Source organism: Schistocerca americana, chromosome X (assembly GCF_021461395.2).
Source record: "Schistocerca americana isolate TAMUIC-IGC-003095 chromosome X, iqSchAmer2.1, whole genome shotgun sequence".
Classification (NCBI taxonomy): domain Eukaryota; kingdom Metazoa; phylum Arthropoda; class Insecta; order Orthoptera; family Acrididae; genus Schistocerca; species Schistocerca americana.
Window position 1 is genome coordinate 247,012,563 of NC_060130.1, and position 19,625 is coordinate 247,032,187.

At 39.0% G+C, this 19,625-nt stretch overlaps 1 protein-coding gene across 1 annotated transcript in view; it reads left to right on the forward strand.

Annotated features, from left to right (window-relative positions):
* Positions 1-18,893, forward strand: part of LOC124555562 (trafficking protein particle complex subunit 10) — a 163,903-nt gene extending 145,010 nt beyond the window's left edge. Inside the window, exons 19-20 of the mRNA XM_047129518.1 lie at positions 10,383-10,526; positions 17,364-18,893. Of these exons, the coding sequence (XP_046985474.1) occupies positions 10,383-10,526; positions 17,364-17,515 (296 nt within the window). The 3' untranslated portion in view covers positions 17,516-18,893. The remainder of the gene's footprint in view (positions 1-10,382; positions 10,527-17,363) is intronic.
* The last annotated feature ends 732 nt before the right edge of the window (positions 18,894-19,625 follow it).

The window sequence follows — 19,625 nt, forward strand, 5'->3', positions numbered from 1 at the left end:
TTTTTTTGTCCTCTCTCAGGTAATTCATTTTCTATTACTTGTACATTTTTTCATTTTTGTTCTGTTATCACATATCACCACTACTGTAGTCTTACTCTTTACTTTTGTTCATCTCCCTCCACTGATACAATGCACAAAGTCTGCACGTGTTATCTTTGAGGAAGGGAGTTAACATTTGCCATATCTATAATATGTGTAATGAGTATTAAATGGAAAACAAGCCAGGATGCGCAGCCAGGAGGGATGGGATTGGGTTTTGTAAACACAAGGTCCATGTGGATTGCTCAGTGACCCCAGTTACTTATCACAGTAAGATTTGTATGTGTGTCGGTGACCACTTAGAAGAGTATTAGGACTAGGAAACAGGCCAGTTATACTGTTATTTAAAGTGTTCTGCTACATGTGTAATTGCTGTATCTTGAAGAGTAATACATACTACAAAAAGACCAAGCTTCAAGATTTATTTTTCGCATTTACTTTAGTTCTTTGATAGATATCAAATTTTAAAATAATGGCAATGAAAAGTGCAAATCTCCTTCCAAGAAAAAAGTGTGAGGTGAGTTATTGAGCAATTTCTTCCCTTTGAACTTTGAAAATTTCTTGCTCACTCACCAAATGTGATGTATTTGCGGCAGAATTACAGCAAACTGTGAAACCTAATGAGAACATGCATGGAATTATGTTAATGTGATCACATATTGGGTCAGCCATTCATGACAGCATCTACTACATTCAGTTGAGTCTCTTTTGAAATAATTCTAGAAATTGACAAAGAAATTAGCACCTGTCAAGGGACAGGTAGCAACGCATTGTTCTCATATGAACTGAGTGCAGTTTTTGAGCAACAGGTGGCTCGAATGTCAGGAAAATCACAGCACGATCTACACTGGGACATGATCTTCTCAACAAAATTTTGTTGGGCGAGCTATGCTCGAGCTTGGTCTTCAAAGTGTTAACAATCCATATAACGAAAATGATGGCTAAAAATGTTACTGTAAAATTGTGTGTTGACTTGGTGTATAACTATTATAGTAAATCTGTCAATTGCAAGAAACTTTTGGTGTATCTCTCCCAACCATCATTTGTGATATACTTAGCTAGATATGTTTTGGAGATGTGCCACCATTTTTCATTTTGAGAGAAGTTGAGGTCACTAAAATCTGTAGAGAGGTTTTGAAGTGGGTTACTGGTAATGCAGACAGGAACATTACTGTAAGCAGCCAGCCAGCTGAAAGAAAAATTGGTATAATACTCTTACTATAGTTCACATAATTTTGTTTCCACATGACTCATTGCCTGATGCAAAAGTCATCTGCATTTGATGAGTGAATCATCATCACATTTAACACAAATCCCTACTCCAGTAGTCACTGCAGAAAAATATCTGAAATTTTAAGCCCAAAATGTTGATATGGAGTGTGGTGATCAGGAACTCCACACCACCGGAAATTGGTGAAGGAAATGTCTTCCACTACCATAACATGAACAAACTATATCAGAGTAAAGTGTAACCACATAAACATACATGAATGATGTCAACTACAGAACTAAATCAGGCTCACACTGCTACTGCAAGACTTAATCAGAATTTAGTGGGAAAAGCAACTTGACATGCCAGTGGGAAATTTGGACGTAGACAAATGTTGGCTGTTGTGCGAAATGGCGTTCTTCTTCAATGTTCAAATATAGACTGAGAGTGGCTGTTTTCACACTATTGTGAAATGTTGGTTTTTGTGTAGTTGCAGAGTTATTTTTTCTGTAATTGACTAAATGTAATAGCTTCAACATATTGTTTTCAATAATATAAATAATTGTGATATGTGAGATCATTAAATGTAATGTAATTACTAAGTATATTTTCATTTTTCAATATAATCCAGTAAAACAATGAAATAATAGAAAAAGTAAAGAACATAAAGCTGTCTGAAAAAATACAGGAATTTGCAAAAATTATGTTGGAAAGTCCCTAAATATGGCATGTCATGGCACCTTGAGTACAGAGAGAGGTAAATCTCTAGGCAGCCTTTAACAAAATCTGGTTGACTGGAGGTTACATAAGGGACATCATCCCAACTTCATATGGCCCTTTCTTTCAAGTCAGTTTATCAGATACTTTGTTGGTAATATCATACACACAGACATGAAGAAAACCATGTCTCCCATAGACCAGTTTGTTGCTTTAATATGCTTTCTGCTAATTGTTTGCAGACATGTTGACAGTTTTGCTGATTTATCATTCTCAAGCTCCAGTCTTGCTACAATTACTTGTTTGTTACAACTGGTAACAAAATAGAAGAGCAGTGGGTAGAGAAGCCATTATGTAGACCTAATTAGAGAAATGTGTATATAGTTTCAATTGCTCGTATCACCTTCAGATGAGGCATATTGCACTCAGTTTTAAAAATACAGTGATGTTTCTAGAACTCACTTTTGTGGAAAAGGTGATAGCATGTTTTAGGTATGGAGCAGATAACTGTTATTTTTCAAAAGATCACTGTACTTAGCCTGTGTTCTGAGTCATGTGAGCCACCACTTGCCATCTGGTGGCAGCTCCTCATGGTGCATGATATGTACAGTGTCTGTCTTCCAATTTTTGCCATTCCATACTATTGCTTGCCTATCAGTGGACTAATTTTTCATGAACTGTCAGTGTAAACAAGGCAAGTGGTGTAGACCAAATTTCCTTCATCAGTTATAGAAGCAGTAATTCCTTACCATGAGTTGCAAAGTAGGTTCAGAATTATTTTAGATTTGTTGGAAGAACAACTGGTATCAAGGATATGTTTGTAAACAGCTGTTCAATAATAATTTAGTTGAACACTAAAAAACTGTAATTTAGTGCAAGCCGCCCCCTCCCCCATGCCTCCTAGTTGCTCTGCAGCGTTCAACAATTCTCTGAATGATTTGTTCTCAAAATTTCCTTACCAAATCAACCTGTGATTTTTTTAAAATTGGGTTTACAAGTATCCAGAGAGCGTTACACAGAACGGATGTTAACTATGCTTGAATACTTGTCATTTTCTCTAACACTGGGATTATGTCACTAAGCAGTCCAAAGTTTTCCAGCCATAAAAGAAGCCTAGGAATTCCTACAAAGATAGAGAATTACATGGTTTTACTGTTTACCTGGGCACACAGGGACAGGAAAATAAAGCAGCAGATAATGTAACTAAGAGATTGTCTTCTTATTGTTGAGATGGAACAGAATTGTGCATCAAATGGTGTTGTTGTTGTTGTTGTTGTTGTTGTTGTTTTGTTGTGGGGGATGAGATTCAAATAGCTGCTGCCAGTGAAGCCAAAAACTTGGTCATTTCATACCAGTACCTCCATGTCAAGGATGCAAAATCAAATTGTTAAACACATCTTTGTGTAAGACTGTGCACTGTGACAAATTAATTCCTTGTCTGTGAAGAACCACCATCAGTGTAGTGTATTTGTAGCATACAACTTTACAGAGGTTCAACAAAAGTATGGAAACAATGAGAACTGTGCGCTTAAACGTAGATACATATGCTATCCAAGGTCACCGATGGTTCTGTTGTATTTAACGACATATGGCACCTGTGTAATGCACTCAATAAGATGCAGCAGTCAGTTATGGTCAAAACTGTGTTCTGTGTAGCTGTGAGTGCATTATGTCAGAGCTAAGTAAATATGGAATGGGCAAATTGTCGGTGCTTGTTTGGTGTGTGCTTCTGTAATCATGGTAGCCTAAGTATTTACTGTTTCAAAAGGCACTGAAGATTTATACTGCATTCAAGGAAAATGGGAAATTGTCATCCACTAAGTCACAATGTGGACAAAAGTGTGTGTTCAGTGATCATGAAAGATGGTCATTGAAACAGATTGTGATCGAGGAAAAGATGGGAGCTGCAAAAGCCACTGCAGAACTGAGTATTGCAGTTTCGAACCCTGTCAGTACCAAAACAACTTGAAGGGAGTTCCATAAGCTGGGAATTGCAGGTTGAGCTGTAATTGCAAAACCAGACATCAGTGATGCAAATGCCCATCACAGGAAAATGTGGTGCTAGAGCCATAAAACATGGACTGTGAAGCAGTGGAAGAAAGTCATTTGGTCAGATGAGTCTTACTGCACACAGTTACCGTATTTACTAGAAATCTTAAGCCGCACTTTTTTCCGGTTTTTGTAAACCAAAAAACTGCCTGCGGCTTAGAATCGAGTGCAAAGTAAGCGGAAGTTCTGAAAAATGTTGGTAGGTGCCGCCACAACTGCCGTCGAATATGTGTCGCACTACACAGGCATGCTTTGCAGGCACAAAGATAAATACTGGCGCCAAAACCTCTGAGTCGGTAAATAAATTAAAAAAAAAAAGGTGGAAGACGAGCTTTTTTCTCCGCCCTGAGTTTCAACCACTGCATTTTCATACATTATCCAACGAAGTAAATACAAATTCTGTATTGTTCATCTTCGAATGTAGCAGCATTTCAGTGTACTATGAAAATCCGAGTGGCAAGACTGTTTGGGATGTTTGTCAATTTGGCCAACTCTATGTTCTGATTTTTTTCCTACTTGTGAGAAGAGATGGTTGCTAATAGGAACTTTTATGAATTGTGAATCAGATGCAGTATTCTCTCCACCATAAGAATAATACGAATATAAATATTTTGCCATGTATTCTTTCGTGTTTGCTGATATCTCATTTAAATCCTGTCTGCCTAATAAACTATGAAACTAGTGAGACAACAGCAAATGCTGAAGAATATACATATCATGTCATGTTTATATTCGTATTATTCTTATGCCTAATAGTGATACTCAGAAATGAAGCACGGCAATTAACTAGATTTTTAAATTTAAGATGACTCTAATTTCTGTGCAGAATGTAATGTACAAAAGAGGCATCTGCAAAGATTTTCAAACGGCGAAAAATTTTAGCTAAACTCTCATTCAGAACATCTTCTATCATACGCAGTCTATTATTTGGTTCTTGTTGATCATTATCAAAGAAAGCAGCAGTGTAAGTAACAACAAACAGCAGTCTCTTGCCATTGTTTCGCTAATGAGGCAATTCCTCTCTTTTTTTTATCGTAAGCGGCGGTAGGGCGCACAAAAGCAAGCCATGCCGCGAGCAACGACAGGTCATAAACACACATTATCAGGATACGACAAACAATGCATGACACAGTACAATAACGATTTTCAGCTTATAGAGTGATGTAAACACCTATAACAAAGAGAACAGCACTTATCAAATCAAAGAAAAATAAGCAATCGATTCAAACCAGACGAAGCACGTGAGAAAGGGAGGGTACCCGTATAAATACGGACGGAGCGCCTGACGCATAGCAGTGGCTACCTGGTAAAGCTTAACTGCTAAGCTTACGACTCGAACCAAACTACTGTAGCTGTATCGTCATTCATTCAACCTAAATTGTGTGTCATATTACAATGGACCAACTTTGTTTCGATTTGGAGGTGCGGCCTAAAACTTTTCTCTCCCTTGAATTTCGAGTCTTAAATTTCAGGTGAGGCTTACATTCGGGAAATTTTTTTTTCCTTGATTTCGAATCTCATTTTTCAGGTGCGTCTTAAATTAGAGTGCGGCTTAGATTCGAGTAAATACAGTACCAACTTCTGGCTGAGTTTATGTGCCAACAGTGAAACATGGCGGGGGTTTGATAGTGATTTGGGTGTCCATATTATGAGTTCGTAGGCCAATGGCTACTCTGCAAGGCTGCATTCCTGCTAAGGATTATGGGACCACTTTGTGTGATAAGGTCCAACCGATGGTACAGTGTCCATTCCCTAATGGTGATGCTGTGTTCCAAGACGGGGCCCCTATTCCCACCGCTTGTATCATCCATGAATGCTTTTATAAGCTTAAGGATGAATTGTCGCATCTCCCCTGGCCACCACAGTTGATGGATCTCAGTATTATCAAGCCTTTATGGCCTACTTTGAAGAGAAGGGTGTGTGATGGCTATGTACCTGCATCATTGTTACCTAAACTTGCCACTATTTTGCAGAAATAAGGCTATATAAAATTCCCTTCCTGTTTGTGATCATTACAGTTAATATTATAAACTGTAATGAGTCCTGTTAGTTAATTTGCTCAATGTGCTCATTAGAGGGAGGCTGGCTGACAAAATGATTGATGAACTACAGCAGTATTATGGGATGGCCATTAGAAATAATACTGAGAATTTGTTGAAAATGAAGTGGGTAGTATGGGCTACCTTCTTCCATAGACTGTCAACTGATGAAAAACCAGTACACCACCTGTGCCCTCCTGGACCTGGTTCATGGTGCAATTACTGCAGTGCCCAGTACTCAAACAGTTCATACAGCCATAAACATTCCATCCCAGCAGCAGTCATGGATATCATAAAACCTATTTACAGAGACCTGGCTAATCCTGAATTACTGAAGAACTGTCTTCATGGTCAGACTCAAAATCCCAATGAGTCGTTCAGTAATCTTATACGGACTCTCTTACCAAAAAGTGCTACAGCATATGGGAATTAATCCTGGAGCAAACTGCATCAGAGAACTCGAATGGATGGACAAGATTTGCATTGATAAAGCAGAGTATGCAACACAGTTGGCCAGAAAAAAAGAAAAGACGAAAAAACTTGGAAAAAGGTCAAGATATACAGTATGGTGCAGGGTGCTTCTGAGTGACTAAAAATAAAAAAAATTAAGCATATATTAAGTGAATTACAGTCTTTTGAAACTTTAGAAGCTGTTCCTGAAAATTTACTTTTTTCTGTTGCATTTTTCCATAAATCTCTGAAACCACTTCAAGTAGAGTATTCAAATTTTCAGGGAGTAAGAACATACATATCCTGAGTCTACTGCACTAAAAAAGGGCGTAATGTTATGTATAATTAAAATTATTTAAGATAATGTACAAAAAAATACACAAAATTTTAACCGTGTAATTAAATAATTGTATATCTGAAAACAGTGGCTCAAACACAATTATTATAGTTCAGTAGACTCAGACATACAGTTTAATGCCCTGTAAAAGTTTCATGTCAATGGCTACAGTGGTTCCTGAAATACAGGAAGCCAAGTCACTAAATTTAACACTATCAGAATAGGGCATTCCAGCTCCCCTTAACAAGCATTGTTAGCTACTTTCCTCCAGTTGCAGTACAGTTCATTGAAAACAGAAATGCATAATAAGTTCTTAGGAGACAAACTGCAACACACTTTTAGACAAGGCAAATCCTCAAACTTTACAACAGTAACACAGGTGTTACCTTTGGCCCAGTGCACATATTATGCCAGTTGATGGTTCCATTAATGTTTAATTGTACTTAATTAGACCAGAAAATGTTAGTCATCAGTTCCAGTTCACATGTAACGATCCCCTGATTCCATTCACAAAATTACACCACGCAGCTTGGGTCAAGACTACATGGCTGTTGCATGGTCCTCAGAATGAAGTAACGTAACATACTTCTCTTCTGAATGCGTTATTCACTCTTAGCATGTAAACACTCTCACATGGCCCTTGCCTTAAAGATTCTTATCGTGATTGCTGAAACAGTTCCAGTACTATGCTATAAAACAAATTCACACAGATAGCAGACATGTTTTAAGCATTTTCCTCATTTCTATGCATGCATAGCCATAGTCTGCAGACTTGCATTCACAGTTGTATTACTAAGTTAAATACTGATGATGACAAGTACACATGTCTACGAGGCCACCTTGATCATCCTTTCTGTACTACACTCACTGTTTTATGTTTCATAGACATGCTTTCATTAACCCTGTAGATGGATTGGTCACTTACTCACATCCCTACTTTCTGTTAACTGTAGCAACATTGTCAGACTTCCAGTACCACTTAATAAGCTGCTTCCACTTTTCAAAGTTCAAATGTATGTCCACTATCTTGGTATTAGTGTTCTGCCACTCAGTGGATTTCACAACTAGACCGGCTGTTCTACAACCATCTGTTGAGGGAACATAAAATTACCTTCTCATAGGAAAAACCTTGTCAGGAGAAAAATAAATTTTCTGTGACAGACCAAAATGTACATATGGAGTTTGCAAATGAAAGATGCAAAGGTCTTAACCTCCAAACTGGTTCAAATTTGCATATGCTGCTGTGGGATACTGTACTGAGACACCTAGGGATGTGAGTGTGGTGTTTGGTGTGGTTCTTCGTATGCGTCACCTCCCCCTAAAAATTGAGCTGTGCCCTCTGCAGGCAGGTTGACCCTCACAGTCTTCTTCAGCATTCGATACTCATCAAATTCCTTGAGCAGGGGAGTTACTTGTACTGTGAGGCACTCCATAGCCTATGCAAGTCCATCGAGAGAAAAAGGCCTGGGCTGCTCGATGGTAATGTGTGTCCACACATCTCCGACATAACAAAAAGCGAAATGACAAGTTCAGATAGCAGCAGCTTTTGCATTCGCCCTACAGCCGGGACATGTCATCCTGTGACTTCTTTGTGTTTGGTCCACTAAAACAAGCATTTCAAAGTGAAGTACTTTTAACTCAGACGACAAATTGAAGGACACAGTGAAGGGCTGGCTTCTGCCACAGCCACAGGCATTTTGGAAACAGGGAATCCTTCCACTTGTGAAATAGTGGGATAGTTCTGCTCAAGTGTCTGATTATTACTTTTGAATAGAGACTTCAGTTATACCCACAGTGTTGTTTTGTACCTTTTCTTTCGAACACCATTTATTCTTGGTGTATCCTGTACATAGATAGCATGCTTCCACTTTGTGTTACAGTGTAAGTACAAAAACTGCAAAGGTGCTACATGGTGTCACGTGACTTCACTTGATGCAACATTTTGAAAATTAAGTACTCTTTCCATGTAAAACTCCATCGAGTATAGTATACGGTGCAGATTTTTTTGTGACTGTATGCAGTCAATGGACACAATTCTCTGTCATCGCAAGGCTGATTAAGTCCAGTGTAGCATTTATGCATGAACGTATTAAACCATTGTTTCCAGAAATTGTTGATGGCCTTAACCCACCATCTGTATTCCACTGAGACCATTTTGGTGTTTATATTAATGAAAAAGAAAATGCTTTTATTTGTAAAACTTCACATTAACAGGACTTCATAACACCATCAGAAAAATATAAATTTAAATCTGAAATTTAAAACTATGCTTGAAATTAGACCAAAATACTGAGAAACTGATAAATGTGTAATTAGTTCCCCCTGGGAATGAAGAAAATATATGGAATAAAAACAGAAAATAACTCAATAGTCAGTCTGTCAAGGTAAATGTAGGTATCTGTGGAGACTATTTGGATTATGAGTATATTAGAATTGTGTGACGTATCACAGTTGATCACACCATAATGTGATAAACCACTTTGCACATAGGTAATATCTGTCAGATATATTAGTCCTCTTACTCCTTAGATAGAGGATACTAAAATGTATCAACTGAAAGCTGCGCTGAATATATTAGTGATGCAGAAATCCAGAAGGTTTTTGAGGAGGCAAGGCCTATGACTGACAGAAAAGAGTTATATTATAATTTAAGAAACTGTTGGTTTATTGAAAAAAGTTCTGGATCACTCACTATAGTTTTTGTTTTGATATGGTGCACAGATCAGCTTCTGATCCAATACAGGGAAAAAAGAAGAAAAGTGTACAATAATACAAAATTTGTGGGCTTTTAATTTTAAAAGGTACACCACAACTAGTGCTAAGAAATTTAAGTTCACTTTAGTTCACAGTGCCTCCTTTCTGTAAACAAATCTGAAGATGGGTTACGTATTAATCCAGAACTGTCATCTGTGTTAAGTTTGTGATCCTGCTACATGACACTGATGTAGCACTCTGCTCCTTCACAACTGTTCATATCCTAAATTGTATCATTGGAGTAGAGTTCAGAATTGTAATTAATGAAATTGATCTTGCACAGTTTACTTCCCACACTCTTAATATCAGAAGTGAATATCTGCCACAACTTTATAGAAAATCCAGAGCAGTTTTTCCTTTGTGGACCTTCAGCCTTGAAGAGCCACGAACTCTAGAACGGATCTTTCCCACTGCGTGATGGAACCATGGAATTTTGCCCATCCGTTATTTTATATTGTGTGAAGTGACCAGGGTACTTAACGGCATTAATTATTAATTCTTTCATTGAAGTGTTTTCTCCCATTTTCTGTAGTCATCCTATGGTGTGTTGTGATGAGGAACTCCTTTATTACTAGTGGTCTCCACACTTGGTGCCTGACTGATTTGTATTTCCATGTGTACCAAATTCTGGACCACATATTTAGAGGCCTGTAAAGAGATGTTAACATATTTTGTCCAACCTCTTAGATCTCTAATCTAGTTACTAAGTCTGGTTACACCATCACGACTGTTTATATGAAGAAGTTACATATTGAGTTTATATTACAGAATGCTAATATTCTTTCAGGTGTTATATCTTTAGAAGACTCAGATAAACAGAGTGTAACATTGGATGTGATGCCTCTGATTGGTGGATATCTACCACTGCCATCAGTTCGCCTGTCTAAGTACATCCCTGCAGAAAAAAAGTCACCAGGAACAAAAGTTCAAGGTATAATATAAGCTGCAGTCTATCAATTTGTTTGATTCGTACTGTGATTTGACAATGGCGTCTAACCATTTAGTAGTACATTGCAACAGTACTGAACAACTGTGTTTCAACCATCATTCAAAACAGTGGACTTTATATCCAGGTTTAAGTAGGAGAAGGAATGCCCCTTGAGTATTGATCCACTGGCAGTCATCAAGAGTATTAAGATGGCCAATTTCAATATCTAATTTCTGTATTGATAGTGGTTGCTTGTTAGGTAATTCATCAGAAAATGATATCAGTTACTTATCTGCTTGCAATTATTTCTTATAAAGTTTTTCATAAATTAAAACTTCATTTTCAGGGCCAGTCTCTAACATAATGGTTTTTAAGTTTTCGTTTTGTGTTTGGAACAATCTACTTCACTTTCACAAAGTTAATTTTAGGTTATGCAGACATACATAGACCCCCACTGTGGCAATTTGTAGTTCTTTCCAATAAGAGCTGCTGCTACCTGAAAACCAACAAACAGATTCCTATATCTGATCATTGTAACTTTCTGTCATCAGACTTCATTTGCAACAATTCAGTTGTGAGAAGCAATTTGTAAAATCATTTTATCAGATTTGATGAAAAGCTCTCAGGTTTCCAGCTTGGTGTGATTGTTGAGATATGATGTTGTTTCAGTGAGTGTCATACGCGTCATTTATGCCAGAAGAAAAAGATACGCATTGAGTTTAGATTTCAGAAAGATAATATTCTGCCAGGTGTTATGTATCTCTAGATACTACTTGTCATCATCATCATCATCATCATAAGAGACAATATCATAATACTGCCACCTGGCCAGAAACCGAAGAGCTTTTCATCAGTGGATATGCCTTAAAAGTCTACATTCCCACATTTAACAAATTTGTTCTAAGATACAGAGTTTCTTAAACTGAATGTCACTTATATCTTTATCATTTACTTTGCAATTTACAGAACTGTACATATTGTGGGTATGTAATTGCATGATAAATAACAATAAATCAAGAATGAATTCAAAAAATGTGATTATGGTACAGCACCAGCTGTCAACTATTTCAGAACAAATGAAAATTTGTGTTGGACCAAAAGTCGAACCCGGATTTCCCACTTGTTGTGAGTGGTCACCTTACCCATTTTGGCTGGCTGAGCATGCTTGGAGGAGCAGCCCAAATCTCCATTTGTCCTGGTGTGTCTACATTCTCTTGTGCTCACACTATATTCCTGTGGTTTCCACACAGGTTGGGGCATTGTTTTCTCTCATCATATTGCCTTATCTTGGCATGAAATACTGTCATGCAGTTTCGTGTTGTACTATATAGTCCAAAGCATGTTCCTTCAGACATGGAAGTGGTATTACATTGCCTTCCTACTCTTACCTTTGAACTAAATTATCAAGTTGTTACAGGAGGCTCTATAGACTAATAGGGCTCCAAATGGTGGTGGAGAGGGAGAGGGAGAGAAGGGAGGTGGGGGAGAGGAGGAGGAGGGTACAGATGAAAAGATCTGAACAGGTCTTCCTCAGCAACAAAACTATTAAGAGGAAAGGATGTTACTGCTAGCTGCCACAAACGGTTAACAGTGACATGGCAAAGCTCTGTGAGGTAGTTAAAGAGCTCTATAGACAGTCTGTCCCATTCCTTAGAAAGCCCCTAGCTGATGTATGGAAGAGTCTTTTATTGCAGTTGACCGACTGCAATCCATCCGCAGTGTCATACTGGACTTGTATTCAGGTGTGCTTTGGTTGAAGTTCCAGTCTGGCCATCCAGATTTATGTCTTCCATGATTTCTCTAAGTCACATCAGTCTAATGTCAGGATGATTCCTCAAAAACGGTTGTGGCCAATTTCTTTCCCCATCCTTCCCTAGTGCAAGCTTGTGTTCCTCTATTGACCACATCGTCAGTGAGGTGTTAAACCCTAATCTCCATTCCTGAGACCCTAATCTCCATTCCTGCCTTCCTTCCTTCCCTCAGGATACCACCACCACCACCACCACCACCACCACCACCACCACCATCATATTGCCCTCTTTCCTGTAATTCCGTGATTATATCAGCTGTCATTTTCCCTATGTATGAATGTGTGATAAAGTTGCCACTCTTGATAAAGTCAGCATTACAGACAAACAGTCTGTAGTTGTGGTATATATATCTAAATCTACCTGCATACTCCACAAGTCACCTATGGTGCATGGTGGAGAGTACCACATACCACTACTAGTCACTTCCTTTCCTGTTCCACTCGCAGATACAGTGAGGGGAGAAAAGGCTGTCGATAAACGTCCATATGAGCCCTAATTTCTGTTATCTTACCTCTATGGTCCTTATGCAAAATGTATGTTTGCGACAGTAGAATTGGCCAGCAGTCAGCCCCAAATGCCAGTTTTCTAAACTTCTGCAGTAGTGCCTTGTGAAAGTAGCATCATCTTTCCTCCAAGGATTCCCATTTCAGTGCACAAAACATCTCCGTAATACTTAAGTGCTGACTGAACCTACCAGTAATGAATCTAGTAACTCAACTGTGCATTGCTTCAATGTCTTCCATTAATGTGACCAGTTGGGGCTTCTCAAATGCGTGAGCAGTACTCAAGAATGGGTTCCATTATCATTCTACACTCCTGGAAATTGAAATAAGAACACCGTGAATTCATTGTCCCAGGAAGGGGAAACTTTATTGACACATTCCTGGGGTCAGATACATCACATGATCACACTGACAGATCTACAGGCACATAGACACAGGCAACAGAGCATGCACAATGTCGGCACTAGTACAGTGTATATCCACCTTTCGCAGCAATGCAGGCTGCTATTCTCCCATGGAGACGATCGTAGAGATGCTGGATGTAGTCCTGTGGAATGGCTTGCCATGCCATTTCCATCTGGCGCCTCAGTTGGACCAGCGTTCGTGCTGGACGTGCAGACCGCGTGAGACGACGTTTCATCCAGTCCCAAACATGCTCAATGGGGGACAGATCCGGAGATCTTGCTGGCCAGGGTAGTTGACTTACACCTTCTAGAGCACGTTGGGTGGCACGGGATACATGCGGACGTGCATTGTCCTGTTGGAACAGCAAGTTCCCTTGCCGGTCTAGGAATTGTAGAACGATGGGTTCGATGACGGTTTGTATGTACCGTGCACTATTCAGTGTCCCCTCGACGATCACCAGTGGTGTACGGCCAGTGTAGGAGATCGCTCCCCACACCATGATACCGGGTGTTGGCCCTGTGTGCCTCGGTCGTATGCAGTCCTGATTGTGGCGCTCACCTGCACGGCGCCAAACACGCATACGACCATCATTGGCACCAAGGCAGAAGCGACTCTCATCGCTGAAGACGACACGTCTCCATTCGTCCCTCCATTCACGCCTGTCGCGACACCACTGGAGGCGGGCTGCACGATGTTGGGGCGTGAGCAGAAGACGGCCTAACGGTGTGCGGGACCGTAGCCCAGCTTCATGGAGACGGTTGCGAATGGTCCTCGCGGATACCCCAGGAGCAACAGTGTCCCTAATTTGCTGGGAAGTGGCGGTGCGGTCCCCTATGGCACTGCGTAGGATCCTACGGTCTTGGCGTGCATCCGTGCGTCGCTGCGGTCCGGTCCCAGGTCGACGGGCACGTGCACCTTCCGCCGACCACTGGCGACAACATCGATGTACTGTGGAGACCTCACGCCCCACGTGTTGAGCAATTCGGCGGTACGTCCACCCGGCCTCCCGCATGCCCACTATACGCCCTCGCTCGAAGTCCGTCAACTGCACATACGGTTTACGTCCACGCTGTCGCGGCATGCGACCAGTGTTAAAGACTGCGATGGAGCTCCGTATGCCACGGCAAACTGGCTGACACTGACGGCGGCGGTGCACAAATGCTGCGCAGCTAGCGCCATTCGACGGCCAACACCGCGGTTCCTGGTGTGTCCGCTGTGCCGTGTGTGTGATCATTGCTTGTACAGCCCTCTCGCAGTGTCCGGAGCAAGTATGGTGGGTCTGACACACCGGTGTCAATGTGTTCTTTTTTCCATTTCCAGGAGTGTATATGCTGTCTCCTTTATAAGTGAGCTGCACTTCCTCACTAAATTCTCCCAATAAAATGAGGTCAAGCATTCACCTTCTCTACCATCAACATGATGTGTCCATTCTATTTAATATCGCTTCACAGTGTTATGCCTGGACATTTAATCGCTGTGACTGTGTCAAGCAGCATGCTACTGATGCTGTATTCAAATGGTGCGGGATTGTTTTTCCTACTCATTCACATTAATTGACATTTTCTACATTTAGAGAAAGCTGCCATTTATAACACCAACTAGAAATTCTTCTTGTCCCCTTGTATCCTCCTACAGTCACTCGACGATGACACCTTCCCATACACCACACTGCCATTAACAAAGAGCTGTAAATTACTGCTGACGTTGTTTGTCATATCATTTATGTATATAGAGAATAAGAGTGGTTCTATCACACTTCCCTGGGGCACTTACAATGATACCATCACCTCTGATGAACACTAGCCATCGAGGGCAACGTACTGGACTTTGTTATATAAGAAGTCTTGGAGTCACTCACATATCTGGGAACCTATTCCACATGCTCGCACCTTCATTAACAGTCTTCAGTGGTGCACCATTTCAAAATACTTTTCAGAAATCGTGGACTATGAAATCTGCCTGTTGCCGTTCATCCATAATTGCCACGATGATGTGTGAGTAAAGGGCAAGCTGAGTTTTGCACAAGCAATGCTTTCTAAAACTGTTGTGATATGTGGAGAGAAGCTTTTCCGTCTCAAGAAAATCTGTTACATTAACACTGAGAACATGTTCAAGAATTTTGCACCAAACTGATGTTAAGAATATTCATTTGTAATTTTGCAGGTCTGTTCTTTTACCCTTCTTAAATGTACAGGAGGCACCTGCACTTCCCTCCAGTTGTTTGGGACTTTGCAATGAGGAAGAGATTCATGATAAATGCAAGCTAAGTAACGGGCTAGTGCCATAGAATACCCTTTTAAAGCTGAATTTAGATTCCATCTAGACCTGGTGACTTAGTTGTTCTCAGCTCTTTCAGTTGCGTCTTTACCCCAGGGATGCCTACGAGTATGTACTCCATACAAATATATGTGCAACAGTCAATTAATTTTCCTTTTGCTGTCTTCTGTTACCACCCTAGACTGGTTGACAATCAACTGGATAGAAGCATTTGTCCTGCTTAGTGATTTTATGTATGACCATAATTTTCATGGGTTCTTAGCAAGATCTTTTGCTAAGATGTGATGGTATAAGGTGTATGCTTCACACATTGAGCTTCTTATGGACACATGAATTTTTACCATCTTTTGCCTGTCCACATTTGCGTGATCTTTTTTGGACTGAAATTTGCCGTTTCCTCAGTAATTTCCAAATATGATTATTAACCCACAGAGGATATTTTCCATCCTTGATAAACTTACTTGGCACACAAGTCTCATGGGCATGATTTGCAATAAGTTTAAACTCTGCCCGTATTCCTCTGTGTTCATCATATTGGAACTAAATGATGTTAAGTGGGATGCTAACAACTGCTTATCTGCTTTTTCTAACATAATACTCTCCTAGCATCTTCGATGGATTTATTAAGTGACAATGATTGCTGTGGTATCATGATCACTAATCCCTGTCTCTGTACTGGTGTTATCGGTAAGGTTAGGCCTGTTTTTAGCTACAAGATCTAAAATATTTCCATTACATGTGGGTTGTCTAAGGCAGTTTTTGGAAAATGTGTTCAAAAGTACTTCACAAGACTGACTGACTGTATCAGCTGCAGTGAATCACAGACGTCCCAATCTATACTCTCTAGATTAGTCACCTCCAACTAACACTGCATATCTTGGTATTTCTGTGCTACTGAGCATAGGGTTTCACATAGTTAAGGCCAGATACCAGTCTGCTGCTGTGAAGTGGTTACTCTTGGTTGACCCTGTACTGACATATAAAAACTGTAATATAGCAGTTTCCTACTGCAAACTAAGTAGCAGCCAATGTTAACTAACCAACAATGTCATACTGTTCTCTCATTGTCCTGCTAACATCGGTTGTCTGTCAGTTTGCTTACCTGCTATTTTTGCAGTCACTGTTCATAAAATGACACTTTTCACATGCACATATTACTCATCGCTCTTTTTCCGTCATACTCCACATGGCACTGGGTGAGAGATCATCACTGTATATAGTTCAAAAGATGTGTATATTCTGAAATAAATAATACATTATTCAAAGTAGACACCACAGCATCATGCCCTAAGCAAACTGGGGATATACATAGAAGCTTAATATACTAAACATCTGTTGACCACGAGAACTAGTGAGTTTACTGTTTATTCCTCTAGGAAGAGACAGTGATCTGTACCAGATTAGTGACACTGATACATTTCAGCATTGTCTGTGTATTGGAACTGTCACCATAGCCTTCAATTGTGCTTTGTGGTAAACTCAACACTGCTGAGATAGTAGTCTGTCTTCGACTTGGTTCAAGGTGTCTAAAGATTTTACTCTGCAAAACAGGATGACATTCTATAGTCAACTTCACCAAGGGAACACACTTCTGTGACAAGGAATTCAGGGTTAGATATTGATGCATCATTTAGCTGTAAAACAATCGTAAACATAGTGAGAGATTTTGTGCTCCTGTGCTTCAGACTATTTGACAAGTTACAAAAATTATAAATTGATGAATAAGTAGCTATTTTGAAAATTTTTTTATTGCTTACCTCCATGCAATATTTCTGCATATTTTAATCTTCATTATTTTACATCAGCACATATAATTCATTTCCATTTTAAACATTCTTTTCCAGGTCAGAAGAATAAAATTGACGTGTCTCCTGTTCATCCGAGATTGGAACCTTTCAGCCCAGGGCAAGTGTATAACAGCAGCAGTGGTGAACAGATTCATGTTCTGGCTGCAGTAACACCAGCAATGTTACTGGATTCTGCAATTCATCAGTAGTAAATTCTTTTTATACAAATTTCTTGCCATGAGAAGTGGGAAAATTTGCTGTCACAGAGTACTTTATTAGCATCTAGTTCATGTTGAGGAAATATTGGTGTAACATCAGAAACTTGACTCATTACCTACTGCTTGTCCATTGCACTTTGGATTAATACTCAGAGATCTGTGCAACATTTTCATAACTTCTTTCGAGACACTATGTGCCTTTTTCTGGCTAAACTAACTAATTCCAAACCTAACTGGTTGTACACTTTATAGAAATCTGAAAACGGAAATGACAGTTGAATTTGCATATCCATTGTGGAATTTGTACGACCCCTAATCTCCATGTTGTGTTGATACATTACAAAAGAAGTTTCCAAAACTAGCAATTTTAGTCTATTTTGTAGCTTTGCAATAATGCAGAATGTGCAATGGTATCAGGACCTAAAAACTTTCAAAGTTACAGTTTTGAAAGTGTGTGCCACAAATATTTGTGCCAATGTTCTACTGTAAAGTGGCAGGCATGAAACAATGAACTAGTTTTAATGTTACTGTAACATTTGTTTATGCCTTATATGTGAACAAACAGTGTGTTCATTAGCAGTGTATGATCTTAATATTAGTGTTACTGTAAAAAGTACAAATGTACGATGCAGGAGTGTGTGCAAAAAGTGACTTCGTTTATGAATAGACCTATGCTATATGACTTGACAAATACTCAGTGTTTTATTTTCATGCAATTAGTGTCATCTTTCATTTAAGTTAATGGAGATATTTACATCATACTCAGATTCATCATTCTGTATAAATTTCTTCATGGACCCTCACTGACTGTCCCTAAATATAAATAGTGTGTGAGAAAAAATGATTTTCCATGGCAAAAAAGGTCTTAGATGTGCATTGACCATGACTTTTGATATTACCTCTCTGCAAATATAGGTAAAATTTAAAGAATGATATTATGCAGTATGTGCAACTGCCTTGTAAATATTCTTGAATGTATTATTAACAGAGGAAATAGTACTTTACATATTTTTTGATTTAAAGTGTAAATATATATTCAGATTTATAGTCATAGTGGCAGAAAAGCCCTTCCGTGCTGGCTTTGCTCTGTTGTAGGAAAATCCTGATGGCTGCCGTTGTAAGTGTCAAATTGAAAATGTTTTTGTGTGCCACTTCCATTTAGTTCTGTGCACGTGCTGTGATTTTACAGATATTTTTGTTTCTTCCTTTATTTTTACTGTGAGCTGTTGATGATGTCAGCATAAGTATTTAGAAAATCTGTGTACCTCTGAAATCTTAACACATTCAAAAGTTATTTAGAAATCTCTTTGTGGTCTTTACATAAATCAAAGCTGCACAAGTATATTTTTTGATGTTACCTAGTTTCTAAAAGTTCACTCTTTTGTGTGCTGAATATGATCTTCTGTTCCCACCTTGGGCAAGCTGAGTAACTTGGTGTATGCACAAACAGTGTAATATTTTGAAAGTACGAAAAGTAAGTGTCTGTGGCTACACTACTGAAATTAATGATAGAGATTTATATTGCTATTCTGAGCATAGCAATCATTTAACTCGGACAAAAACTTATTTTGTTTCTGGTTTACTCCTAAGTTCCTAGTTTAGTCCCTTGATTTGTACAAGGAACATCATTTGTGTTCAGGAACAAAACTTCTTCAAATTTGCAACGAAATTATATTAAAACTGTGGTATTATCTTCCATTAATATCTTTGTATGTTCTTGTGATGTGTTGAGTATATTAGCTTCATGCCTGCATGAATTCAAATTTGCAGGCTTTATATAGGTTACAGAGATTGTATTGCTCATATTTGTTAATTTATAAGTTAAGACTGTGGTGCTTGCAGATACTCAAAATTCTGGTATTTGCATTGTGAATTTTATAGACTGATTTGGATTCTAATATTAGTGCATAAATGCATCTGAGAATCCACAGATCATTAGTATTTGTGTGTTGTAAAACATAGTACCATTCTTGTTCCAAACAAAGTAAAATTTATTATGAAATGAATTTATTATAAAGAAGCACCATCATTTCATGTGGTCACATTGGAACTATCTTAACCATATTACCAGTTTAACTGGGGCACAGGATGTTCTCTCCTT